Genomic DNA, 27,948 nt, shown 5'->3' with positions numbered 1-27,948 from the left:
TTCTCCAACAGAAAGGTACACAAATTACATATGATGAAACTTTGAAAAAAATTCCCCATAATGACCACAATAAATGGTACAGTTACTTCTGTTAAGTTACCACATTTAGGGAAAAATTATGCAAACTACTTAGCTGTACTTAGAAATAGTTAAACTGGGTATTTCCAGTTCTCAGTAGTCAAAAGCTACACTAGAAGTAATTGTGGAAAAACCAAGTGTAAGAGACAACAATGCACAGCATATAAATATACTGAAAGCATGCTTTCCCTAGGCACACTATGAATCCTAAAGCGTTTACCTGTCCTGATAGGTGGAGCCTGAATACATCAAAAAATCAGCAATAAATAACATTAATCACTAAGATGCAACTACAAATTTTAAATAAATTAAATCACAGTATCAATCAAGGTTTGATTTGAAACCAATCTGGTAGTCAGCATAGGGACATACTTGAAATACGTAACTATAGACACTTTAAAAACAGTAACATTTCTTAAGTGTTTTATTGCTACAAACTGGTACATCTTATCACAAAAAGCTACAAGGCATATTATAACACATACTCTATTATACAGAGTGCAATGCAGTCCCCGGAACAGCCACACTCAACAGCACAATTTTTGGAGTTACTCATTCTGTACTAAGAGGTAAATATGATAAGCTTATGCCATACAGCATTTAATATATTTACCCCACAGACCCGCCTTTCTTTTCAATTGATTAGACCAAAAATTATTATATCCAACTTTCAATACACACACCAAAAAAATAGGATGCTTAAAAAAATATACAACACAATGTTTTAATCAGCTTTAACAGTCAGTTTTCTATAAAAAGCTCAACTAAAATAGTCTTAATTTCATTTTAAACAAAATCAGAAACACAGAGGAATTATATAAACAAGTTCTCCATGGAATGGAATGCATGCATACGGTGGGGAATCTTCAACAATTTCATTTGAGACTATTAAAAAGTCTTAGCCACTTTAGAGCAGAAATAAAAAGCTGTTCCCCCCCCTTGATATATTTTCATTTTCTTGCACTTAGTTATCTTCAGTGTGGTCTAAAGTGAAATCAGTCTGTTCTTCAGTTTCTTCTTCCTCTTCTTCCTCCTCTTCTTCCTCACCCTCAGCTGGTTCATCAGCTTTGTCCTCCTCTTCTGCCTGCTGCTCCTGAGCCTGATCATTAATTTCAAAAGGATTTTCACCCTGAAGCAGAAGATTGAAAACAAACACTTTGATATTTCAGACATGAAATAAAATTATACTCATAATTTCAGTGAATTAAAAAGGCAGCCGCTAAGAAATGCTATGGTGTTTTATACAGCTTTTTAATAGGGTGCCGTTTTTTTGTCAATAAAATCAAAACAGGTTTGATTTTAAAAGTTTATGCACACTGGAAATGAGGATTCAAATAAAATTTTTTCATGAAAGTAGAAATGGCACTGAGAAGAAGTCCAAGTATGCTACACACAAACTTCAGTTTAACTTCAACCTTCAGTAAGTTAAAATTACATGGTTAAGTTTCAATATGTTTTTAAGAACTACAGCCACTTCCTTTTTCTCCTCAATTAAAACCAAATCTGAACAGAGTTTCGTTCTGCTTTTCCTTACTTAGTCTTTACTTACTCCAAATAATTCTACCAAAAAGACACTCTTCAGCGTATGAAAAAACAATTTAGAATTATATTGACTAGTCTGAAATTCACCCCATTGCTTATCTAGAGAAATTATTAGATTTCTCAGTATTTTAAATACATTAGCATTCTAGTTTTAAACTTTCTCTATTTCATATAGTAGTTCAGTACAAGACATACCTCAGCTTTCACTTGTTTCAGAAATTTAAGAACTATGTATAATCAATAAAGAATAACAACATGAAGTATTAGCAGTTTCTTTGCTAAAGTTCCTTTCACATTCAAGCATCTGACAGAGCAAGTCTGATCTGAGCATATGACACCGATCACTAACTACACTAAGATAATGATTTTAATATTATTTAAAAGATGATCCAAAAGAAAAACGGAGTTCTAGGCCTCCTGTACTTATTTGCTTAAATATTTTTCTTCCGTTACATTTTTCTGGTAAAGTCTTCCAGGTGGCCTATGAAACACTGAAAAATTAGAAAGCTATAAAAACATTTAACAAATGCCACTAAACAAAAACTTGGCTTCCTTGTTATTCAAAAATCAAGAAAAATCATAACTTCATATTTAAAGAGTAACACAAAGAAAGCAGAATTCTTTGAGGCCATGCTATTCCAAGTCCCAGGAGAATTTCATGCATACACTTTATAATGGCCAGTCTACAGCACCTAGATGGTAATGTCTGCTGAGCCCCGTCAACTCATAGTCTAATCAAAGACACAGCTGCCACATATAAACCCCATGAATAAGCTATTTAAACTTCTTTGAGATACTAAGTTTGACTTTTTTTATAAGAAGATTCTCACAGGCAAGGGTCAAGCACATAGAAAGCTGGTATCATAACTTATCTGAGCCCCGTGAACACAGCAAAACCCCACATCTCATTACTTACTACATACTATTACTGTTTAGTATAAGTGTCCCAACACAGAAATACCAAAAATACTTATTAGCTCAGTAAAAAGTTTCATCAAAAAGCAAACCACAGGGAAAAGCGAGTGCCCAATCAATTCAATTCCAACATCAAGAATTAGTGCCACTCCCCAAAACTGTATCCATCTATTTTCCTTTTTGGACAAGTGCAAGAGACCACCTTACTGTAAATGCTCCAGTGCCATTTTCCTTAGGTTCAGCCAAATATTTTCCATCATCTGGGTACAGGAACAAGGATTTCCAAAGACAGACAGAAATAAGCTAATTACGGAGTTAAGAACACTCCACCTGGTAAGCTTCAAATACCATCAATAGACATTACAGAGGGAAGACAGCTATATTAAGAGTTTCGTATGTCCTGATAGAAAGCATTGTTTTCCTAGCAAAAGAAATCAAAAGGTAGCCTTCCTCTGTATATGACTCACAAGGATATCAGCCCTTTTATAGGTCTGATATAAAAGGAAAGACTAAAATCCTCTCACGTCTAGGCTAGGCATAACTATGGAACGTAACTAAAGAATGCACTTCTGAAAGGACTACTTCTACACTCCTGCAGACAGCTTCTGACTGTCCCCGACTCTTGGGGACAAGCTACAGAAAACTGTTACATTTCATTCCTATGGAGACAGTATGTCGCTTCTGGCTAACCTAGCAGAACTGGATTCAGCACACTACTTCTGGATGAACAGACTTCTATACAATAATAACAAAAAAAGTTGAAGTTGCTTTCTCCAACTGTTTTTTTCAGAGAAAAATGCACTTTTCAAGTTCTCAAGCCAAGGAAAAAGTTACTGCCCTCAAGGGGAAGATCCTAACGACTGTGCTCTTTTCCAGTGATGTAGCATCAGAGGCATCCAGCACAGCATGCAGAGCCAATTTTGATGCTAGTTGATTTTGACAGCCACACTGGTCCCATCTTCCCAGATGGCTTTAAAAAACAAAACAAAAAAAACCCAGAAAACAAGAACACAGACACACCATTGAACTGCTGCAGAAAGACTTTATGATGCCTACAGAGCATAAAAACACAAGCAGGTAAGTAGTTCATTCCCAAGAGATGCATTCCTTGGGTTCCTTGTCTCTAGAATATTTAAATTGCAGAGAAACCTTAAGACTGTGAACTGGTGTTTACAACCAAAGCTTCAGGATTCAAATGTCCCCAGAAACCACGCTCCCTATCTGTTTATAACAGGTCTCACAAACCTGACTCAAAAAGATACCGAAGTCTGCCTATCTAACTGGTAAACTTTAGAATGCCTTCACTAATACACATGAACACAGTCCTGGGATATAGTGATAGAAAATGTCAACCTCTATGACACTTCTCTTGAGCAACATCCCAGCATGTTTTAATCACAGACATCATTCTATCTAGGAAGTTCTAAATGGTCCAAAATTAAGAGATAGTCATGACTTCATCAAGTGGTAACTTTTTGCCTGAGAAACAAGGTGGTCTTTTTTCCTCAGTATAAAGGGACTTGCTGCAGGTTCATAACATTTCCAAGATGATTGTTTCAGAGCGGCCAGCAGGTGGCTTGTAGTAGATTCCCCCCTGCTTCCCTCCATAATACAGATGTAGGGGAATAAGGAAGAATGAAGAACTTTTTAAAAAAGCATACAAAGAATACACTGGAAGCATAAAAGGATGTGACACAAGACCAACACTGGGGAAACAGAGGGCTCTTTAAAAGAAATGGCCAAGCTAAGAAACAATCCTTTCAAGGTTCTTTGATTGAAATATCTACAATGAAGATATCAAGATATGTAGAGGAAAGGTTCCTTGCATGCAAAGGGTAGGATGCAAACATACCTTGTTAATTTAAGCACTGTACTTGGTTTTCAAATACAGGAATTGAAAAAAAAAATAATCATGGAATAAGACAGTGTAAAAGACTGTCACCAGCACCATTAGGATCATAAGATCACATGCATGTTTTGACAACTGGAAACCTTGGTTCTAATACAGCAGTTTTCTGGAAACTGAATGAAGTTTTCAACAATGCAGACACCAGCTTCAAAGCAGCAGTGAACAGATGCAGCATTTCATGACAGAAGACATGATAGCAAAAATTATTGTCCTAGCAGCTGGGGTCCAGTAGAACACTGGAGGAACAGTACATGTGACAGTAATTCCAATACTAAAAGATCCAAGGAAGCCGCATTAGTAAATTAAGAAGGCCACCTTGAAGAAATGCTATTCTCCACCATTATGATTCTTGTTGTTTTCATTATCTGCTATGGCACTAGCAACCACTGTCAAGACCTATCTGGATCTTTGTGTTTTCCTTTCCGTTTGTAACTATAGTCACTGACCAGAAGTGTAACAAAGATCAGAGCCTTTATAAAAACACCAGGAGCTCTTCTAAAAGCTGCATCACCTAATTTACCGAAGCTGTCTTCCATGGAGCTGGGACATTAATTGCAAATGTCTTGAAACAAATGAAAAACACACACACACAACACATGAGGGATTATCTTAGGCTAACTCCATATAGATCCTTCCATTTTCAGTGGACACCACAGACACCTTTACCATGTTAAAAAAAATATAATTAAAAAAAATCACTTAACTCAGTGAAAATTACCAGGGGTGATTTAACCTTTACACCCTTTCTATAGTCAATGTGTTCAAGCTCACAAAACTAGCTGAAAGACTCAAGTTAAAATACACATACTTATTTAGCGGGTACAGGTAAATACTACCAAGTTTGTATTCATTTCTTGAAGATTCTGCAGTGAAATTTGAAAACCTACAACTGACCTCATAGTTAAGTGGTTAAACATGAAAATGTTTACAGCCAAAACCAATTTTTTCTTTCTGCTTTCATTTTCACAGTGCAAACTAAAAACATGTAGTTAAAGAAACTGATTGTAGAATGACATATTTGAAGCTGTAAGTTTGTTTAAAAAGGATGCATCCATTTGCTTTCTCTCCTTTTACACATATAGTGAACAACCTGTGGAGCTGTCTCTAGCTGAAAAAAAATAAAATCAAAGGGCAAAAGACATTTTCCATTAAGCATTTGGTAGAGGAGTAAGTCACAGAGAATTTTTACCCAAAAGAAATGGTCAAGGTGTCCCAAGTAAGACAAGAGCTGTTACTGCTTATCAGTTAGTTCACTCCAGACCAGAAGTGACTATCTACTCCCTCATTTTCAGTCAAACATTAACTAGAGCCTTTAACCTTGAAAAAAAGTCTTAGACAATGCAACACGCAGCTAATATTCTCAAAACTGATCACCTGCTGCAGTGTCAGCTAGCCAATCAACCCAAATTACATTAAATTGTCATCTACCAAGCAGTTACTCAGTAGCTTCACGGGGCAGTCAAATTTACTGAAGCAGAACTTTTCACTCAAAACCACAATGGTGGCAGGTGGGTCCTAAATACCAGTTGTGGTAGAGAGATGGAGGACCATTACCCTCAGCAGGGTGTGGTTCTAAAAGGCAGTACTGGCCTCAACAGAAAGAAAAGCTATCCCAAATAAGGTTGAATTAGGGAAATGCACATCTTCTAGGCTACAGATAAAAAAACCAAGCTTCCCAATATGCGCAGAGAAATCAAGCAGTGTAACAGAAGAGAAAAAAAAATAATCAATCAATTAAAAGTGACTACCAGGAATAGCTAACAATGGTACTACAGAAAAAGTCACTTCATTGGCCTGGCAGAAAAAACATCCACATTTTGCCAAAATGATTTCACATAACATTTCTCGAGCCACGCATCTGTAACACAGGCTGCCAAGGCTTTTAAATTGCCTGATCACAACTACTGTCATAAGCTTTCGTTTTCTGTATGTTGCCATAAATTCTAGAAATTCTATGGAATAAAAAGTAGCAGAGTAGTGTGCACCACACACCGGAGCCTTCGCTCCTAAACATACACACCGACTCAAGTGTTTTGTGCTCATTTAAAAGACACTGCAGATGCTTTCCTAAAGCTCGATTATTTTTTTTCGTAAGGGCATCTAATTAAAAATTTACTAAAAAGAAATGGTAAACAAAAGCCAAAAGCTGCTAAATCTGAAGGTGGCAAGTTTTTCAGCAAAGTTATCTGAGAATGGCAAAATATGTTAAAAGTATATTCAATCTGTGAGCTGCCTAGAAGGCAGAAGCAGAAGACAGCACTGAGGTTACACTCCAAGAGCATGGAGAAAATATATAGCAACTATTACAGACTACCTTTTTCCCATTTGCATCTTACCTTCACATACAGCTCATACCGTGCCTTGACTATAGGATTATTCAAGATACTGGTGGCAGTAAGAACACTCTCCCTTTTTATTTGCTCTCTGTAGGCCTGGGAAACAGATTTTACAGTGAATAATCATCACATAGTTATTACAATCATCACACAAACTTGAATTAATGGTCCGTTTCTGTAAAGAAACTTAGTTTGTTGCTTTACCTTGACCAAAAGATACATTCACATCTTGCTCACATAACAAACTACAACCATGCACCTATCTACAACCACAGTTACCTGTTTTAATCTACAGATAACATCCATGCTTTTCCACCACAGCCTAGCATACTGTTGAAGATGCCCCTGCCCATTGAAGGAGGATTGGACTAGGTGACCTTTAAAAGGTCCCTTCCAACCCTAACTATTCCATGATATTCCACAATCACAGAAGCTCACATACAAACAAAACATTACTTGCTTACTATGACAACTGTGATTTTTTTTTTCATCCATGCTACTCTTTCAACCCTTCTACCAAACTTAACAAGTGTGTACTGCTAATTCTGAACTGGTCTCACTTTTCTTCAAATTAAAAAGTTAACAGCCAAGCAAAAAAAGATACCAGGATTGTTACCTTGCTAGAAACGTAAGTATTAAGTTTTGCAATCTGAGTAACAAAACCTTTCCAGCACTTAATGATGTTTAAAAAAAATCCCATAAAATAAAAAGTCATTCCCAGTAACCTTCTCAGGACTTACTACTGTCAGCTATTAAGCACACCAACATTTCATTAACTGGGGGTGCTTAAGTGCTAGCTACTTCACAAGACATTACGTTTACAAATTTTAATAAGGACATTATAGCTTTCTAGAGAACAAGTAATACCAACAAGAACTCAGAAATTACTTGCACCAAGTACCATAGGACTTCTCATCTACCATTAATTATGCTTGGGCTTCCGTTTTGTTTGGGTTTTTTTAAATAATATGACATATCTTACTTGTTTTCCTTTTGTGTGGTCAGGAGATTTTAAGTGCTGCTGAACAGAACTGTGTAATGCAGGAACATACACACTGCAAGCACTGCAGTGAACAGTCTCAACTTTCATCATATGGTCATCAGCAGTAACCCCTGCCAAAGAAGATGCAACAAATCACTAAGACAAAGCATGTTATTCTAGGGAAGTAGGAAAGGGGACTGGTCGTTTAATACCAGAAAAACTAGAACTGTAAACACGTCAAACTGAACCACAGGGGAATATTCACCCAAATTTGGGCACCAAAATTAGGCTTTCTGAAGGCAAAGTGCTGAAGGAGGAAGGCTCTTCACTTGGATATTCCAACTCTTTCCCTCCACAGACTATGTATGAGACCCAGGCAATTATGTTTGCTGTCTGAGGTTATGATATATGAACACCTACCTGCCTAAACAGAAGGAAATAAAAATGATTGTACTATCGAACTGAACTAGTTAATGTACACAAATGTCATCTATTTAAAAACAACAATAACCAATATCCTTAATACACATTTTGATACAAGAACCAAAGCTTCACCAAAGCAGCTGGATTTACTTTACCCCTTATAAGAACAACTAATTTCTTTCCTTGCCTCCCCTCACCACCAGGAAGAGCATGAATCCAATTCTTGCAATTTTAAGTATTAGCTTGCCAACAGCACACTCTGATAATAAAGGCATACGGGTCCTCCAGTACTTATGGAAAGTACACAAAAAGAATTTGGGAGATGGTTAAGATGTTAGCTATATCCATTTTTAAGTAGCTTTTAGCAGTTGTCAAGTACTTAGCACAATGCTATCTTACTTTCCAACAAGGCTATCAGGACAACGAACATAAATATGGTTTGCTATCTCCCACTGTGCTCATGTTCCACATTTTAACAGAAATGAAGCAAGAAATTCCAACCAGGTACAGGAAAGGTATGAAAACTCATAATTTTAATTCAAACATTTTATCAGATCTGAAGAGGAATGATAGGAGAACAGGGCAAGCAGAGCTCCACAGTATGCACTTTCATATAAAAAGCATTACTCACCTTCCATTATATCTTTTTCAGCAGCTTGAGCATTTTCTGTTTGGTTACTTGTCTGTTGCTTACGCATAGCTGTCTTCTTGAATTTATTCACCATACACTCCTACAGAGAATCAAAAAACCCAAAACCTGTAACACTTGATGTACAGCTGTTGATATCCCAATAGGAACCTGTACTTACAATATTACTCAGGATAGCTCAGTAATACATAGCAATTAATTGCTGTTACTTCTTAAGGCACTACTTTTAATTGTAAAAGTAACACTGCTTTACAGACTCTGAATTTGCTTCAATTTTTAGCAATATGTGCTGTGCCAAGTCATCTGCAAAAGGAGTGACAATGATAAATTAAGCATATTTTGAAGATACATGGTAAATTGTTAACTACACTCTAATGTAAAAGTATTATATAGCTCAAAAACCAGTTGCCTTACATGAAGGAATTCCATCACTACTTTGTCAAATTTGGTTTGCTTCTGGATATGATCCAATGTTTCCTGGTGAGCTGCACTCTCCAGATGTGCCTCAATTTCTTTTTCTTCAAATGTTCGAAATTTGCAAAATGAGCAAGTAAATGCCATTCTATCAAGAGAAATACATTAAACAATATTACTGTTAAAGAAAACATTCTTCTCTCTCTCTCCTCAAAACGATGAGGACTTGACAAACCTATTTGGAAAAGCATTCCTTAAAGCAGCCTAAGTGGAAAAAAAAAATAATCCAGTATATTAAAAGGGTAACTGCTACAAGAACCAAATACAAATCAGGCCAGTCCAAGTAATGAATTATCTGTGCAGAACATGAAAATTGCTGATATCAGAAGCTAGCCATTTAAAAGCCACATTATTCTGTGAGTATATCTACCACAGCTCTCTAGTTTGTGTCACTTTTTGTAGTAGCTCTCATAAGCACGTCACTCCATGATTTCCTAACTACAAATAGTCAAAAGAATTCATTTAAAGCTCATTTTCCATACAAAACCTATGTAATCTTTATAAGGAAATATGGCCTCCTCAGTACAGTAAGGAAAAGGCAGTAATGCTACGACCTTATACTGAGTGACATAGAACAGTCTTGTATGGTGATGGCCACTAGCCTGCTTGGCCGTGACAAGACTCAGAAAAGTTACAGAACTATCTACCTGGTTTTGCTACAAAATCACTTACCATACATATAAAACCAGAATAAAGTTAATTTCTAACAGCTTATTAAATCGTCATGAAATACGTATTTAACTGAAGTACATACTTCAAAAGCAGTGCCATTCTAAGCTGCTTCTCAAGTGTGCACTAATGCACTTGTGGGAGAGAAGGGGTTAGGAAACTGTATTTTCTGACACAGCAGAGGGCCAGTGAAATATTCAGTCTTCTAAGCCACAAGATTTGGGTGCTCTGTTTTAGTCTGAGGGTTTTTTGTTTGTTTGGGTCAGGTTTTTGCTCATTTCTTCATTGCATTTTATTTTCCTAAAATTTCCTGAAAACCCTTTTGGACTGATAAAGACCTAGTCTTACAGAAGGATAAAGGGGAAAAAGAACACTGCACAGAAGACAGAAGTTATAACAAACCTGTATCCATCACCGTATTTTTCACTGTTTTTTTCCCTTCTACGCCTTTGCTTCTCTCTTCTGGCCTCAATTCGCCGCTTTTCTTCTTCCTCACTTTTAACTTCTCCTTTGCCATCTTAACATACAATAGGAGGATATTAAAATATCACATTAAAAACAAACAAACCAAAAAAACTCCACTCCACTCCAGTAAAAGTATCTGTCTTCCCTGTCTCCTTCACAAATACCTCAAAATGCAGAGAATGATTCTATATCAAAATGGTTGAACAACTTATTTAAATGCCACAAAAGTTTTGCTTTGTTTGCCTCCTCTAAAGACAACCAATTTAAACATTTGCTTCCAACAACGCAAACTTAGTAGTTAAGGGGTTACACTCTAGATTACATTCATAAAAGAAAGGAAATTCAGAGTTAAAGCAAACCCTACCCTCCTGTGCCTAGTTATTAAAGGCCTCTTCAAGTGACTGACCAGGAAAGGGTACTGGGGAGAAACACATAATTTAAAACTCTCCATGGTTTTAGAACACCATAGCTACAATGCCCTTACATAAAAAGAAATTATCTAAAGTCATTCTCTTCCACTGAGAAGGCAGTTTCCAAGCCCAGAAGTTTTCACAAAGGAGACTATGCAGAATTTCATTAAGGTGCAGTATCCAACCTGATCTTCAACAACTTTATTAATTTTCACTAGACTTCGCTTGATTTCACAGAAAAGTGATCCAAAGATTCTCAGCTAAAGAAAAACCACTGAAAGAAGAGCCAGCTGGGTGAATGGGGTAGGAAACAACCACCACACAACAAAAACCCAACCAAACCTTCAAAGACAAATATCATTAAATTATCACCTGGCATGTAAGATTTCAAACAAATGTCAGGAAATGAGTTTTGCAACATTAGTGACTTCTAAGGACATTTTGACTTTTTGTGTAATTGTACTTACGTTCGCCTTTGCTATGCCTGCTTTAAAAGCCCATGGACAAAGGGAAACAACTAGAGTATTATTCAGTGAGTAGTTATAGATCATAAAAATAAAAAAAGGATCACTTAGTTTTCTGTTGCAGTTCAACCTTAGGAGAGGCCAGCCTCCATGAAATCTGCCTCCATCTAAACAGCAACAGAAAGGAATGTACAGGAAAAAAAGAAGGAAAAATAGAAAGACCTGCGAAAAGCTCTGTGACTCTAGAAGCATCACTAAGTACTGAAAACATTTCCACTGACTAGCAGCTTACACTTCATTCCTGATTAACCCAAGGTTTTTTATTTTGTAATAGTTTCAAAAATTACTCTGATCCAGGGAGGAAAAAAAACTCTATCCAAAAGTTTTTAAATTGAATTAAAAAAAATAATCAAGAAACAACTACCCACCCACAGAGGCAATTCTGTTAGTGTTTTACTGCTGTAAAAATAATCTGGTATGACACTGTAACAGAGTGAAACAGCCTGCTCTTGCCTCTCAAGCTCACAAACACAAGTGCCCATCCTGTTACAAGCCAGGCAATGGAAGTCTTGAATCTACATATGAACTGGGAATCCCCAGTGGGGCTCCCACTTTTAAGTGCACTTAGTCAAACTTCTAAAAATGAAAAAACCCCACATAATTAGTAAAAAAAAATTTTAAATTACTACTATTTCAAGAAAAGAAACTAATCAGTTGGCTGTAAATTTCCAGCACTCCTTACCATCAGATTAAACTACATGCACAATCAGGCCATCCACAAGGGAAGGGGACTAAAAATAATTTCAGCCTTAACACTGGATTTCTTTGTGTATATGTTTGAAATCACTAAAGTTAATATGCACTTTAACTGATTTTATGTAAGCTAATAATTAACCTATTCCATTAAGACTGCACATGAAATATACCTAATATTCTTGAGATGAGCTCTCCAAGTTAACCAAATCCACTTTTATAGAAGTGACTCACCTAGGATTTAAGGGTGAGGTTGATCAGCTAGTGGGATAAATAGTAGGATATGGGTGAGGAACCGATGGGATAAACAACATTTAAGCAATGGAATGGCTGTAAGTACAGAAGACTATTTACATCAGTTTCACAAAAATAAAGCAAGTCAAACAACAACATACAGAGATGATCAGAAAGCAGAGAGAAAATAAGCATGTAAAGAACAAAACAAGTGATGGATAGATGTTACAATCTTCTTCATGGCCTAATTTATGAACTGTTGGGGCAGCAGGAGGAAAAAGTCATGCTACTCAATTAGAGGTCACACATACCAACTTACTAAATCTATTCAAAGTCACACAAACACAATACCTACAACACCTTACCTGACAAAGCAACTTACCTCCAAAAGTCTGATAGCCAAGATCATAAGCATCTCTTGTGAAGTCTTCATATATAACAACTGCACCACTTGTGTCCACTTCAATTTCCTAATAAAGTCAAAGCCATAAATTTTCTAAGAAAAAAGCCCCAACAAAACAATGCCATTCTAAAACCAGAAAAAGACAGTGCAAATTCTTTCCAAGAATCTGATATTTGCCATTTTTATCCAATATGAAAATGGAAGAAAGCCAATTGAGTATATAGTTAGACTCAGCATACAAACACTTCAACCTATACATTCCTCCTTTAAAGTCTCTGTGAATTAGTTTCACAATCACAATCCTGTCTTCTACATAAACACTCTGACTTTCAATTCAGACTTTTAAATATTTAGTTGAGAATACATCAATACATCCACCCAAAAATAAGGAAAACATTCCCGTTTTTCAACACAGGAACCAGGATTAGCTTAGTTTACTAATCACACTCTTACATATTGTTGCAACTGATCTTTCTGTAGGTGGGAACTAATCTTTGTACCCTATCACACAACACCTGTTAACACTGGTTCTTTTTTTACTTACCCTCTCCTTGATGTGTCTTGTATCTTACCCACTCTTCCTCACTGTTGTCTAATAATCTCCCTGTCATTTTGTACTTAATTTCTCAACCCACCCAAGCAGGTCAGAGGTGTATAGATTCAAGCAGACTACCTATGACAACATGAGACGTGCTCATATGACAGCTCTCTGTGCAATGCAAGAACAGGTAGAGCCTACAAATACACTTTAAAATTAATTTTCTAGGCTATCTGCACAAGCTATAAATCTTTCACTCAAAGCCAGTAAAGATTTCAGACTGTCACCAAAATAAGACAGTTTTATATTACATTTAGAAAAAATTCCAAAACTTAAGCCCTTTAGCTTAATAATTTTTTGTCTTAAGGCATACTGTGCAAACTTCTGAAAGAATCACAAACATTTTTCAGTGCTGGGAATCTTTACCTCTATAGTAGAATCCTGGAAAGATGATTTCATGTCTATAAAAATAAAACGAGGAAGAAATAAGTAACGCAGAAGTGCTGTTGATTTTAAGGCAGTAAGGCATTTAGGAAAAAAAAAAAAAAAAGCCTGCTTGTTATGCAGCCAGGGCAGTCTACATCTACAATTTAACATATTTTTCTAATACTAGATGCAAAATCACTTATCCTTCGGAATATAAACTAAACAGTCTTCTAGAAGAAAACTCCACAAAAACAAGAAAGCCAAGACTGAAAGGGCAATACAATTGAGATGTATTTTCATGCTTACATTGTATACCAATTGCATCCAATTTTCTGTCGTCACCTGCTTTTTAGTTTTAAACTACATGATACTGCTTAAAGCATCTTTCAGTTCAAGCTTCTGAAAACTGTGTTAAGCCACCCAGCAGTTTCTTTCCCCCAGTCTGAGCAACAGGACAGGTTGGATAAAAAGTGCATTCTAGCAGATGCTATCTACTTCACTTCTTAAAGTAACTTCAGTATTATGTAGTACATTGGTCCTTGGATTGTGGAAATCGTGAAGGGGAAGAGATAATAAACTATAAGTGCTCTGTCTGAAGGTAGTTTAGAAAAGGAGAATCTACAAAAGTACCGAAAGAATAAGTAGTCTGATATACCTGGATGTGTATTTTACAGACCCATTTCATCACAACAAAGCTGGCGAGTCCAGCAGTAACGCTCCCTATGCAAAAGCCAGAGGAACATGTCCTATACACCCAGTGCCTGAAATTTTTATAGTACTCAAAGTTAAAGGAATAGTTTTGCAATACACAGCAATATAATTAGAATTACAAAATCAAAAATAAAATTTTCACGTGGAATTTTCTGCCAAGTCTGACTGGGCATTTACCTTACAAGCACTGAGCTAAAGTAATTTTAAGCATTTTTCAGGTGCAATGTGAAACCAAACTATATAAAACACTGTAGATCTGAATTACCGAGGAAATTACAAGCACAAAGCCTAGAAAATTTGACTGATGTAAATGCCATTCTTAATATTTAATATTCAAGTTTACATTCCCTCCAAGCAAGTAATTTATTCACCTCATTAGTGATTTTTGTTCTCCAGCTTTGCCTGCAATATCAAAATTATTATAGTTGTAGGATATCTTTAGGGAAGCTGAACAAACCAAGCACCACTAATACTTTGAAATTTATATTTCCGGTTTATCTGTCCTATTTCCAGTTCTTCTCTTCATTATGGCATTTCATTTACACAAAGGAGCAATCTCTCTCTGCCTTTCATAAATTATTCTGTAACAATTTTCACTGTTTTCTGTTTGCCTTCTTTCCCTCTCCACTTCACCCACACCTTATGCCTTTATTTTAGCTGTTGCAGTTGATACACTACTATTTATATCCATCAAAGTAATTGGACAGCAGGACCCAGGCTCATGCAAGGGCTTATCTTAATATTTGTCAGGCATTGTCACTTAAGGCAACCCGAGATCTGAAATGATTTTTAGTGGTAGAAATCTGCCTCCAGGAAGTATCATTATAAAGTCTGAATGAAACTGTCTTCAGCAGTAGATATTTAAACACATCAAAATAGTCAATTTCCTTCAGCACATTATCTTTGCAGTACAAGAGTTAGAAGAGTAAATTCATAAAACCTGTTGTGGAGTACTTCTAAGGTAGAAAATGAAGAATTACAAAACAGCACATACAGCCCTCTTCCTGAATATTAAACCCAAGTAATTCCTAATGAATAAAAAACCAACATTAATTTTAACTTAAGAATTTTGGCACTTGTTACTTACTAGGTGATTTTTTCTGGCTCAGCTTCAAAATAGGTTTTGTCATTTTGGGTTTCTTGATAAATGTCCCGCCAGGTTTGTTATATGGCTGTGGTATCATTTTTCTTTTTATTCCTCTTGCAGCAACTGCTGCAGGACTGGGTTTGTTATGATAGTCAACAACAATTCCAGGTCTGTGCATTCCTCCAAAGTCTCCCATATGCTGAAAATTTGTGAAATCAAGAGAAATGTATTAGTATATCAAATCAATAGAAATGAAACAATTACTTGGTACAATAAAACTGTGAACTAAGTAAAATCTGTGTCCTAGAGCAAAATGCAAGGGAAATTTAAGCTCCCAGTTTGATGTTGTGTTGTGCAATGGCTTTGTGGGTGTTTGTCCAGTAGAATGAATACATATGTACAAACGGTGTTTCTGCTTATTCAGAACCATTGTCCAGACAATGAACATGTCTATCAGAGTTCGTATCTCAGCCTAACATCTTGGCTCCTCTCTTCAGATTCTCTAGATGATGAATGACTTCTCCCTCTGGGAAAAAACAGAGCTAACCAAAGCAGTTTTTTGACACTTTAGGCAGCAGTCATTTATAAAAATTAAAAAACCCAACAACAACAAAAAGGCAAAAAAAAAAAAAGCTTCTTCATACCAAATTATTAGCAGAGACTCGAAAAATGAATAAAGAAGGTTGTCCAGTGTGGAATAAAGATTAACTAAAGGAAGCTCATTCTTTCTTTTACCTATCTTTCTACAGAATTCAACAAATCCAGAATTTAAAAGTTGGGCCTGGAGGGAGTGCTACAAAAACATGGCAGCAGTAGGAATGAAAATTCAGTTGAAAGGCAACCTTGCTATGATTTCTAAGTTACCTCTCTGAAGGCATGGAATAAATGAGTAATATAAAGAGGGAGAATTTAGGTAGCTGCAGTATTTTCGAAAGCACTAACATACTACTAAATATTAACTCAACTGCTTGATTAATAAAGGGCAAAGGAGAGCCCACTGACTGGATGGGTGACTTGGATAAGCAGAAATATTTGTATTGCCATGAGAAGAGAATTAGTATTACACTACCAAAATTAAAAGAACATAAAAATAACTTTAAAGTACTTTGTGAGAAGTATGACTTTCTTTTTCTTATGTGAATTTCAAATGACACACAGAATGTACCAAAACAGGCACTTTTCTTAACCAGAAGTCCATGCACAAGATTTCCATGTTAATTTATTTAGTCGAGACAGTTACAGAACCACCTAGCATGTACATTTACACTGTACGCACATAAATTTGACATGAAGTATGCACTGGGATAATTTCAAGTACTTTTTTTTTTTTTAAACAGTCTATCTATTAAAGGTGCAATGCATTTTACATATGGTAAGTAGTTTAGCCTTTACATTCTCCTTTATCACATGAAAGACCAAAAAGAGAAATTTCAAAACCAAAGCAAAACAAAAAAGAAATAAGGCTACTTGGTTGTAACTGCACAAAACTTTCAGATCTAAAGGAGTTCTGAAAGGACAGCATCCAAAGTTAAGAACCTAACGCTTTCAGCTCACAAGCAGAGAAACAAAGATTAGATTCTATTTCTCATACCATGCCACATGCCAGCTAGCAGCCATGTGCAAGTCTGAGCTAAAATTTGTATACGGCAACTATAGTACTCAAGAATGCTGCAAAGTAAACTTTCTGGAACAAAACCACCACACAATTAGGCATTTAAAAGACCCAGTAAAAAATAATCTTCCTCTACGCTTCAAGCTACAAACAAGTTGTATGGGTTAATATTAACCAATTGCTTCCCAAAGAAATATGGCACACTTAATTTTAAAATAAGTTACACCTAGAGGCACAGGCAGAAAAATGTTCAATGAACTCTTCATGCTTAAAAAAAAAAAAAACATAATCAGAATTGGGATTATAAAACCAAGATAAAGGGACACCATCAACCTAAAGTTAGTACTTCTGTCAGGATTTTTTTATTCTCTTTTGCATTTCTTTTCCCTAGCTCATTTAACATCAAGCATTACTTCTCTGAAGTGTGATCCACTATTTTATGTACAGTTAATCCTGCTGTTTCTTGGACATACAGTTTTTACATCCTACACTGGAAAGGAGTCCCCTGGAAAGGAGTGGGAACGTAAGTCCTCAAAACAAAATCAATGCGGGTGACACGACTAGGCACACTATCTGGAAATTAATCTCAATTCTGTGAAAGGACCCGATTTTAAGTTGATGATGCCCCTTTAACCATACTTTAATTTTGAAAAAGAATCACTGTAACTGCTAACCACCCATCTTTGCCATTTCCTCCCCATCACCCTTCCAACACACAAGTCAGAGCAAGAATTAAGTTTAAAAGAAGACTTGATGTTTGATAAAGCACGTGTTCAACATATTGAAGAATTAGCTAAACTTTTACCTTTACAGGAAACAAAAACTACTCTAGCATTCACAGCCTGTGTTTTATTTTTTGCTTATACATTGCACCTTTAACCTACTCAAAACTTCAAAAGACTTTGAATTAAACTTTTACAATATTCAAGACTTCCCCCACCAGCAGCAAAGATGCTAGTGTTTACAAGGAAAAATGCAAGTCCTTTTAACCCCTTTTAGACCAAACCTATTACTTTTATCTTCACCTTTCAAACAAAAGGAGAGATTTAACAAACCTTATCAACTAGTCCTCTATTACTCATTACTTTCGACAGAAAGAGGGACTGGGTACTACTTGAAGACAGGTTCAAGGGGGTAAACAACATTGTCAAACCATGATAGTTTGCTTGGACAAAAAACCCACACTGTACTGAACAGTGCATTCATTTTAAAGCAGTGGTCTTGAAAGGGTTTAAAAGAGTGTCTAGTGAAAAGAATCTGAAAAGATTCTGTACTTACTCCTCGGCCTCGGCCTCTGCCTGTTGATGGTCCTCCAAAAGCATCATAGTTTCTGCTTCCAAATCCACTTTCAGGATAAGCAGGCGTTCCTCTCCCCCGAGAGCCTACAGGTGCAGGCTTCATATGGGGTGAAGAAAAACTGCTGTAGGAAGAGTAACTCTCTCTTCCTCTGTCCTCCATAAACCCAGGCCTCAATTTTGAACGGGAGTAAGGTGCTTCCCAGCTAGACCCGCCCTGGTTTCTACCTCCGAAAGAGTCAAGGCTATTCCGGTAGGAGTTGTCAAATCGACCACCATAACTACCTCCGAAGCGGCTTTGTTCGGGTTCATTATAACCATAGCCAGATCTGTACAGATCTCGCCCACCCAGAGAAGACCCGGAGTCGTAAGACTCATAAGGTCCAAACCTGGAAAAGTTGCACAGTGAGGAGAAAAAAAAGTAAGCTTACTAATGTTATACATTTCAAAAGACAAGTTATCAGTTGACATTTATCAACTAAAATCAATTTATTACTGTACTGGTCCGAACAGTTGTGTTATTGTTTAATCTTGATTAGGGCTGGGCAAATCACACTATGACCAGATAGAAAGCTATCTGAGCCAGTTTTGCTACAAACAATTCTAAAGTTCAGTATGCCTGAACTTTGTTTACTTAAAATTTTCAGCAAGTTATTTACTAAAACATCATTAGAGCCCAGCCCTAGTCTCACAAAAATCATCACCTGCAGACATTCATAGGCTAGTCAAACTCTCCTTTCTTCAAAATCATGCCCTCATATTCTAACAGTTAAACAGCAGTTAAAAGGCGGCTTAGTTCTGAACTGAGGAGAAAAAAAGAAAGATCTTTTTTTTAGTGGTACAGTTGTGAGTCTTAAACACCCCACGGTTCTAATTTTAAAGGAAAAACACAGGTGCTCTTCCATCCACATTTGTACTTTTTGGAAATTTTCTCCCTTTTAAATTCTGTCTCCCAAAGAGTTCATGATCTTCAGTATATCCATCTTTCACTTGCAGACTGTTAAGTCTAGCAACTCAGGATTTTGAAAGTCTACCCAGTGCATGCACAGTGGACACAAAAACAGTCCTCGCAATTTCAGAGTAGAGTAACAAGGAGCTGAAATCTTTCTGAAATCTTTAGTTATTTACCAAGAGTTTGCTTTGCCAGGGGCAGGGTGGGGCAAGGGTTTCAGGCTAGAAATCATCAGTATTTGTAACCACTTGGAAGGGAAACACATTAGTGTCCCTGCAGGGTTAGAATAAGGTGATTCAGCAGGAGTTGGGAAAGGCAACCCCTTGACAGATAAAATATAAACTAGAACAGACTCAAACTACTGGCTGTATCTACAGTAAACTGAATGCCTTCATTTTAAAGGATGTTAGTCTCAGAAGACCCAACGATACACAGAAAATGACACTATCTACAGAAAGAGCCCATGCACAATATTAACGTTACATGGCAAGAGACATTTCGGTGTTCAAGTAGTCATTCAACCTCAATCATATGCAGATTACTATATGGTAGGTACAGCTCATTCCTGAATCTCTGCTCAGACTTTTAAGTCAATCTTAATGTTCATCATTAAACAAATTATAAAGTGTTTAACAGAACCGTGCAGCAAAACACAACACTTCTCCAGCCTCCCTACTTAGCATTGTCCTTGCCCAGTGGCACCACAGTGACTACAGACAAGAATCATACAGTAGTCTGGCCACAGCCAGACAAGAATTCAAGGGCGCACACAAGAAAACCATCAATTATCTAAATTTTCTTCACATTTTGTTTCCTCCAAGATAGAATCGCTACTCTGAAAAGCATGCTTCTTTGAATACAATATTAAAACCTAAATCAAATCAGCTGCTCCCTACTGTTTTTATCTGAAAGAGCAACAGTAGTAGTACCCTAGCATTAAATACACAACTTTAAGACCACTGCATCAGAATTTTTATTTTTAGACCAATCCATCTTACAAAGCAGCCCAGAACATGCACACAGTTTTAAGTGTAATCAGTACCTGCCAATGAAATAATCTGGACATGACTTTCAGATTCAATACCAAGATCATTTGAGCACTGCACATTCAAACCAAAGAACACAGACCCTAAATGTTCCTTGAAAACGGAATGTTGATAGATTCGGTCTAAGGCACTAAACCAGTTAGGTCTAGTCTGCTATGTCAGAAATGGTATGTCAGGCCAATCAGCTGCAAATTGCTAGCCATTACTGAAAAATAAACACTTTTTCCAGTTTCATTCGAAGGCGCACTGTTTCACTATCAAACTTTTCCATAAAAATGCTGATTATTATAAGAATCTAGCTCTTACAGTTTAGTATTTGCCAGTATTTATCAAACATGAAGACTCAGAACAAAAGTGTTCATACAAAATCGTAACAACATGCCTCAGGAACACTTAAGTTAGAAGACAAAATTATTTAAACTTAAACTGGGTTTGATCAATTCTTGGGACAACTGAAGGATTATTTTACCTGTTACCACCACCACCACCTCCTCCGCCTCCACCTCCATGACTCTCCATCCCATAGGATTGGTTAAGGTAAGAGTCCATGGATCGTGGGCCACCATAGCCTCCATGCCCATAATCACGGTCCATGTCTAAAAAAAGAGCAGAAAAATGTTTATAAAGAAAGCAAGCAAGAAGTCTTATTAAGTAATCTAGTTAAAAATCTTAAGTAAAAGGTTTACTCTTTGCCACAGTGCTTAAACTATTTTGCAACTGCCAGCTGCAAACCAATTTTGACATTCTGCTTAGGGAAGCAGTGTCTTTGCCATCATCTGAGCACCTCTTAACTGAAATCAAGTTCATATTTTTTTCCCCAGTACTGGATAACTCAGCATTATTGTTCCATCAGCTGGAATTCAGACGCAAGTTAAATTAAGAGAATTAAATGGAGAAGACTGATGTAGAATATGTCAGAAGTTAGTGGAGAATTAAGGCCACTTCCCACCCTTTAATAATACACACAGCTCACAGGCATCTGCTTTCTCTATCCAGCCCCTCAAAAATATTCACTCACACTGACAGACACCCTGGGTCAAGGTTACAAGCTGTCATGCTGCAGTGCAGATTCTGTATATAGACTACAGTCAAACAAAATAATTTTCTCCCATCTAGCCAAAAATTTATCGAAATCACCACTGAGCTGCAGCCTGCTAACTGCAGTAAGATGTTGGTATTTCATAGCTGAACTGATGACACTTTGTGATATCTTTGTATCTTGAACTGAAGTCTGGCAAAAGAACTAATTTCTTCCTCAACACTGGAAGTCCTACGTAAAAGTTCTGGTTAAATAACCCACTCAAATTCAAAGCACTGAAACAGTGTCATAGATCTGCATAACGAATATGATTCGCTGTCTTCTTGCAACATACACAATTTGCACTTTACTGGCAGTCTAATGACAAAAGCTGCTTCCCGGTACCAACCAACACTAACTTCTGGACAATACAAAGAAAGCCTGGCAAGTCAAGCCTCACAGAAAAGGTAACAGAGAAGGAAAACACAGTGAACACATGAAGGATTAAAATAAAACCACACAAAGACTTGTCCACTCTGACAAGAGAGAGTATTTTATCCATTTCAAAATCTCCAAGTGTAAACCACTGACTTTTCCAGAAGACAACAGGACAATAAGCTCACTTGAAGTTGTAAGAAATTCTCCTGTTTAAAGAAACATAGTAATTCTCTGTGCATATCATTTCATGGAAATAACTGTAGTGATGAAAATAAGTATATATACTAAAGTATATATATATACTGTTTGTACCTGCTTCCTGTTAGCACCAGGCAGCCATTGCAATTCACTTTCTTAATCTGTCAACAACAACAATTCTGCAAATGGTACTGAGCTGGCTGTATCACTTTTACACAGATGTTCTTAGCATGCCTGAATAGATACTCCAAGAAATGAAGATCTCCTGCTGGTTTTTTTTTATTCTAATGATTGTAGGTACTTCTGAAATAAAAAAACTTCGAACAAGAGAAGTCACACTGCACCTCTTTCCATGTTCTGAACATATAATAAAGATTCTACAGCAAAGCACAAAAAAAAGCTTTTCAAAATACTAGTCACGTAGCATCACACAGCATCAACTTAAACTGCAAAAAGTTACTCTTTAAAGAAATGGCTAAGCTTTCCAATAGAAACATCCAGTATTTGTCTCTGGTGTGACTGAATGATCTATCACCAAATCCAGTGGTGCAGGCCAGTAAAAAGCATAAAGTAGCCAATAAAATAAATTCAGTTGCACAAAAATTAAGGTTAGATGATCTCACAGTCAATCTCAAATCCAAGGTGTTGTTAGGTTTTGTTTTTTTAAATACAGTATATCTAATCAAAAGACTGACATTCTGAAAACTATATAGAAACTATATAGAAAACTATATAGAAAAAATATCTAACCTAAAAGCACCCAATAATCTACCATAGTTTCACCTGCTCCCTATTATCTACAGACTCTGAGATGCACAAAAGTAATTTGGTGAAGAGTTGAAGAGATGAATCACATCATTCAACAAGGAAGAACACAACATACTATCAAGCTCCCTGCCACTGCAATCCAATTCTGTTATAGTGTAGTAGGTAGTGATCAGTGTTGTCCAAATGCCAGAAGTTAGCTAGTAGGAAAAATACAAAAACATTCACAGAGAAGGACTCTTCCAAAAAATGGTTTGAAGCATAGTTTCAAAATAAGTTTTTAGTCTAAAATTTTCAGCAGGAAAGCAAATACTTCTAGAATATGTTCTACAACCACACAAGAACTTCTGACATCCACTTTTGCTCACTCTCCTTACTCATCCACACTTCGTGTTACCAAACACCAGCAGTCTTACTGCAAGAGCTATGCCAGTGCCCAAACCCTCAAATCACTGCCTTTAGGACATCATCACCTTCTCCCTAACAGTGAACAACTTACTTGTCCTTTCCAGACTCACTTCACTGCATTTACCTACATCATAATACACTCACTTTTGAAAAGGTTTAATAGGGGATACAAGAGATATAAAGAAGCAAAGAGGGATGATCACTTGCATGATTTTCTACTACAAAAAACTGGAGGTAGCAAATGAAACAAAAATAACAAGCTACAAAATTAACTGGATCTTTTTCACAAAACAGATACTTGAGTCCTGGAAGTGCTCTGTGTCAAGAAAAAAATGTGCATGGATTTAAGAAAGAAACTGGAGAAATCTACTGACAAATTCAAAGGATGTGGAACACAAAGGCTATGTCTCTGGTTCAGAAAGTTCCCAAGCTGCAAACCAGAAAAAGCATATAAATATACTGAACAAGTACTTGTACTATTCCTTCCACATCTCCAAACGGACAGCAACATACAAGATACTGGTGAGGTGGGACAGACACATCTTTGACCTGACCTAATGAAGGTGATTTATGATCTCCTTCCAACTACTTCATTAACTGTTCCAGACTGCTGAGCAGCCAAGCCTATCATTCCAACCACTGGCCTCCTGGTTCATTTTGTCAGCTGCAAACTTTACCAAAGTTTTACAGATATTTACACCTCAGAGCCTGACAAACATACTGCATTCAAATTAGGAAGTATAGTATTTCTTCAGGCATTAAGCTTTTCTTTACTCTGAAAGTCTGTGCTCCAGATAGGCTTTATCCTAAAAAGGGGAAAAACATACAAGATATAATACAGTAAATATTCACTTTGGTGACCTAAAAGGATTTCAACTTCTGAATCTAATACCTGAATAATAATCGCTCACACAGCTTTAGTTATCACAATCTCAAGGTAAATAGCTTATTAGTTGACAAATGTCACAACTACAGACATCAAAATCCATTCACACTGGCCTCTTTCACACTACTGGCTCTTCTTCTAACTAAAGCAAGACAGATGGACATGGAGCACTAAAAAAGCTGTACCTGCACAGAACCATTCCCTCTGCCTGTAGCCTACTCCCCATTCACTGTTACATTAGCTCTGGCTGTTACCACTGGCAGAGATAAACAGAAGTTGCCTGTCTGTGCAAACTATTCAGACTAAATGTGAAATTGTTCGACATACTAAGAGAACATGTGCTTAAGCACCAGAGAAACACCACCAGGAATTGTACTGAAGCATCTCAAACTGCAAATTCAGAAGTGTAGTACTTCATTTAAGTTTAAATAGTAACTGTTTGTCAAAGAAACCTTTGACAAAATATTTTATTTGCATTATCTATGAATACTACAGAGTGAAAAAGGGAAAAAAAAAAGCAGCAGCAGCTCATATTTGCTCCTAAAGTTTAAAAATTAAAGACTAAATTTCTGCACTGATGAAAGCACTGACAAAGCATCTGAAACAAAGAGTTTGTTGAAGGAATAAATCAGGTTTTGGATCTGCAACCTCTTGCATGAATACAGTGTGGATTAACGAGCTGTGGAATTTAAGTATGGAAACAGAACTGCAAAGAACAATCCCACTCTGTATTTCTAGATTATACGCAAGTCTACTGGGGTAGCGGAGACAGGAGAATAGCTGCATCAGAGGGGGAAAAATGTATTACCTCTAAATAAAAAAAAAAAAAAAAGAACGGGACACTAAAAGACAAGTTCAATTTACAAATTAAAATGTTAATGTATATGTATTCCTTCAGATTAAAAAAAACACCCACAACAGATCTGGTGGAGAGATCATTTAAAATGGCTGCAAAATATAGCTCAATAGCCAGCAAAGAAAAATCAAGTTTTCCTTAGGAAAAGAACTAGGAAGTTAAATACGTAGCAGATAGGACTCAGAATCCCTTGGTATAAAGGGCTCCATTTAAAAGAAAAAGCTTAAGATCAGAGAACATTGAAATCATTATTCACAGCACAAAGAAATGAAATCACTTTCAACAATGTTATCCATGTGGAGCATATGAAAAGGCTAGAAAAATGAGAAAGATCTTACAGTAATAAATACAGGAAAATAAAATAAACTTCAGTAAAATAAAAATAACCTTTAAACAATAAGAAAAACACAAGTACCAGCTTGAAAGAAGCTAAATTTCCCTATGTTTGAAATTCATAATCCACAGCGACTACAAGCAGCTTAAGAATCCATTGTGTAATGGAGTAAGCAACACTTTTTCCAGGTACATTAGATTTTTCATAACACTATGCCTGCTTTAAGATCACAACCTTGCTATTAGATACAGAAATTTTAACACACCATTGAGTCCCATGCAAAACAAGGAACCAATCTAACAATGCAGTTGAATTTTAGGAACAGCAGCAGAAGACGCTTCCCCTTCCAGATTAAACGGGCAAGTTACAGTAAACAAAATATTAACAAGAACAGTTAGTAACACATTTGTTAATAGTATTAACAGAATTTATTCTACAGGCCATATCACTTCTGTCTCAAACCAAGTTATGAGCAAGAAACAGTGGCAGAATTACAGTGGTCATCAATCATCCAATGAGAAGTACTTCACACTGGTTAAGCTGCCAACCAGAAGAGCCTTGCCAAGAACTCAAAACTGGGAAAAGATGAAAACTCCCAACATCCATCCTCTGTTGCCATCTACTGGACCCCTACAAAACAGTCTTTAGCCCACTGTACATCATGGGGTAAGACAAAGCTTTATGCATGCCTTACTAAGGTATATACAATGCATAAACTTTAACATTAAATGTTTCAAGCTGCAGACATCATAATTAAACTTGTTAAGTAATAATGAATAATAGAAAGCTTAATTATCACAGTGAAAACTATTATTACAGAGGTACATGAAAGGAACAATCTAATTGTACAACATACATTTCATTGGTTACTTCCCATAGGATGAGCCTGGATTCACTTTAATACTACTGTCATCTGATAGCAGAAAAGCAGGTTCTGGTTAACGGCTACAGCGAATATTCCAGTAATGCTTAAAACCGCCAATTAAGAACCTTTTCTACTAATATTCTAAAGGACATTTAATTAGGAATCAACACAGAAGGCTAAAAAACAGGGTCACAGCTTTACTTATCTTACTATGAAGAAAGATAAATGCAAAATAATATAATCAGCAAAAAAAGCTAAGACTCAAGGAATGTATCATAAAAATGATCATACTGCAATCAAAGATCTCTCTGTAATCCAATGTGTTATTTCCCTGTAACAGCCAGCAAGAGTATCAAGAGACCCAACAGCAGACACTTACTTGATGACATCTGTAAATGAAGCCTGGGCACAGTTTATGGTAAAGTTTTTACATTAACATCCTTTTAGTACTGGCATGCTGGCAAGATAGGTCGAGTCATTTCTTGAGTCTTACTAAACTCATAACCTTAATCATCTTACAAAATTATGTGCATTCCTTTTTGTTGTATGTATTTTGTTGCATGTGGTATTTTTGATAGCGTAAAAACAAGAGCTACCTTTTGCTGTATCACATTTACTTTATATGCTTCCTATATTCCTTCCCAAACTGTTAAAGTAAACTTAAAAAAATAAAAATCAAGCAGTTCCAGGTTGTTTCTTTCCATGTCTGTATAAAAGGAGGAAACATCCTCCTTCTTTTCAATAGTAGCAAGAATCAAATACAGTAGTCCATAAGAAAACAAAATATTGATTTATGCAAAAAGCATCATCATAAGAAAAGTCTGTATTCCCCACCCCCACCCATCCCCATTCCTCGATCTCACAATTTTGATTTGGAACGTGCATGAGTTCATGTTGACATGCCCAAGATGAAAATCAAGTCTCACTCCCAGCCAGTTACAACTCCTCCAGAAAACAACATGTGCAGTCAAACCATGTTACGTACTTTTAATAACCCGATTGTTTTTTGTTTTTGTCAACAGTGACTGTTCAGCCCCAACTCTTTTTTTACAGGTTAGACGTATTTATAGCTCATACCTGAGACTGACCCACTGGGCATGTTCACACCACAATGCATGGGGGTATCTGGGAATCTCCAATCTCTGTCTTCAGCTGGAGAGGATGGGTCAGTGAGAATGACTTAGTGCTTAGCAAGAGCTGGAGGGGAGAGACAGGGAGCCGCAACAAGAGGCGGCTCTCTCTCCTGTCGGATCTCCAGTCTCCTGACACGACCCCCTCACGGAGCTTGCCCCGAGCTCCCCCCGTTCCTGCCCGCGCCGCCCCCGCCCGCCGCCTCCCCCTCGCCCCCCGCTCGCCCCGCGCCCCAGGGCGCCTCGCCCCGCGGAGGGCCGCCCCCGCCCGCGCCGCCCGCCCGCCCGCGCCGCCCCCCGGGAGGGCCCTCCTCCCGCGCAGCAGCCCTCCCGCCGCCGGCCGCCGCCGCCGCAGCTCCCCCGACCCGGGAGGGGCGGCGGGGAGGAGGACGAGGAAGTGGATGAAGGGGACTCCGTCCTGCGCGGAACAAAGCGGCCGCTGCCATTTTGAGACGCGGCCGGGCCTCGCGGCGGCAACGGTGGCGGCGGCCGGGCCCTACCCTCGCTCTGGGGGTGCGCCCTCACCTTCCCCGTAGTCCATGGCGGCGGCGGCGGCGGGCCCTGCTCCCCCGGACGGCTGGCGGCCGCGGCGGCTCCGGCTTCTCTCAATGGCGCCTTCCACCACAACGAGGCAAGGCGGGACCTGCGCGCGACGGGGCGGCCACGGCGCGCGGCGA

General features: G+C 37.5%; 1 protein-coding gene across 2 annotated transcripts; it reads right to left on the bottom strand.

Moving 5' to 3' along the window:
* Window positions 1–484: 484 nt before the first annotated feature.
* On the bottom strand, window positions 485–27,948 carry ZNF326 (zinc finger protein 326). Of its 2 annotated transcripts, XM_056355478.1 has the most exons (13): window positions 27,797–27,948; window positions 27,219–27,293; window positions 20,843–20,969; window positions 18,359–18,764; window positions 15,469–15,667; window positions 13,671–13,705; window positions 12,686–12,773; window positions 10,380–10,494; window positions 9,249–9,396; window positions 8,817–8,916; window positions 7,763–7,893; window positions 6,781–6,876; window positions 485–1,207 (listed from the first exon to the last, which is right to left on the bottom strand). In XM_056355478.1, exons 1-13 carry the CDS (start codon window positions 27,810–27,812, stop codon window positions 1,043–1,045), a joined length of 1,701 nt encoding a protein of 566 aa, XP_056211453.1. In that variant the 5' UTR covers window positions 27,813–27,948; the 3' UTR covers window positions 485–1,042. The 2 variants fall into 2 exon arrangements, with proteins under 2 accessions (XP_056211453.1, XP_056211454.1); XM_056355479.1 differs by lacking the exon at window positions 27,219–27,293.

This window comes from Falco biarmicus, chromosome 11, assembly GCF_023638135.1.
Source record: "Falco biarmicus isolate bFalBia1 chromosome 11, bFalBia1.pri, whole genome shotgun sequence".
NCBI classification, from domain to species: Eukaryota; Metazoa; Chordata; class Aves; order Falconiformes; family Falconidae; genus Falco; species Falco biarmicus.
This window is presented reverse-complemented; position numbering and strand designations above follow the sequence as displayed.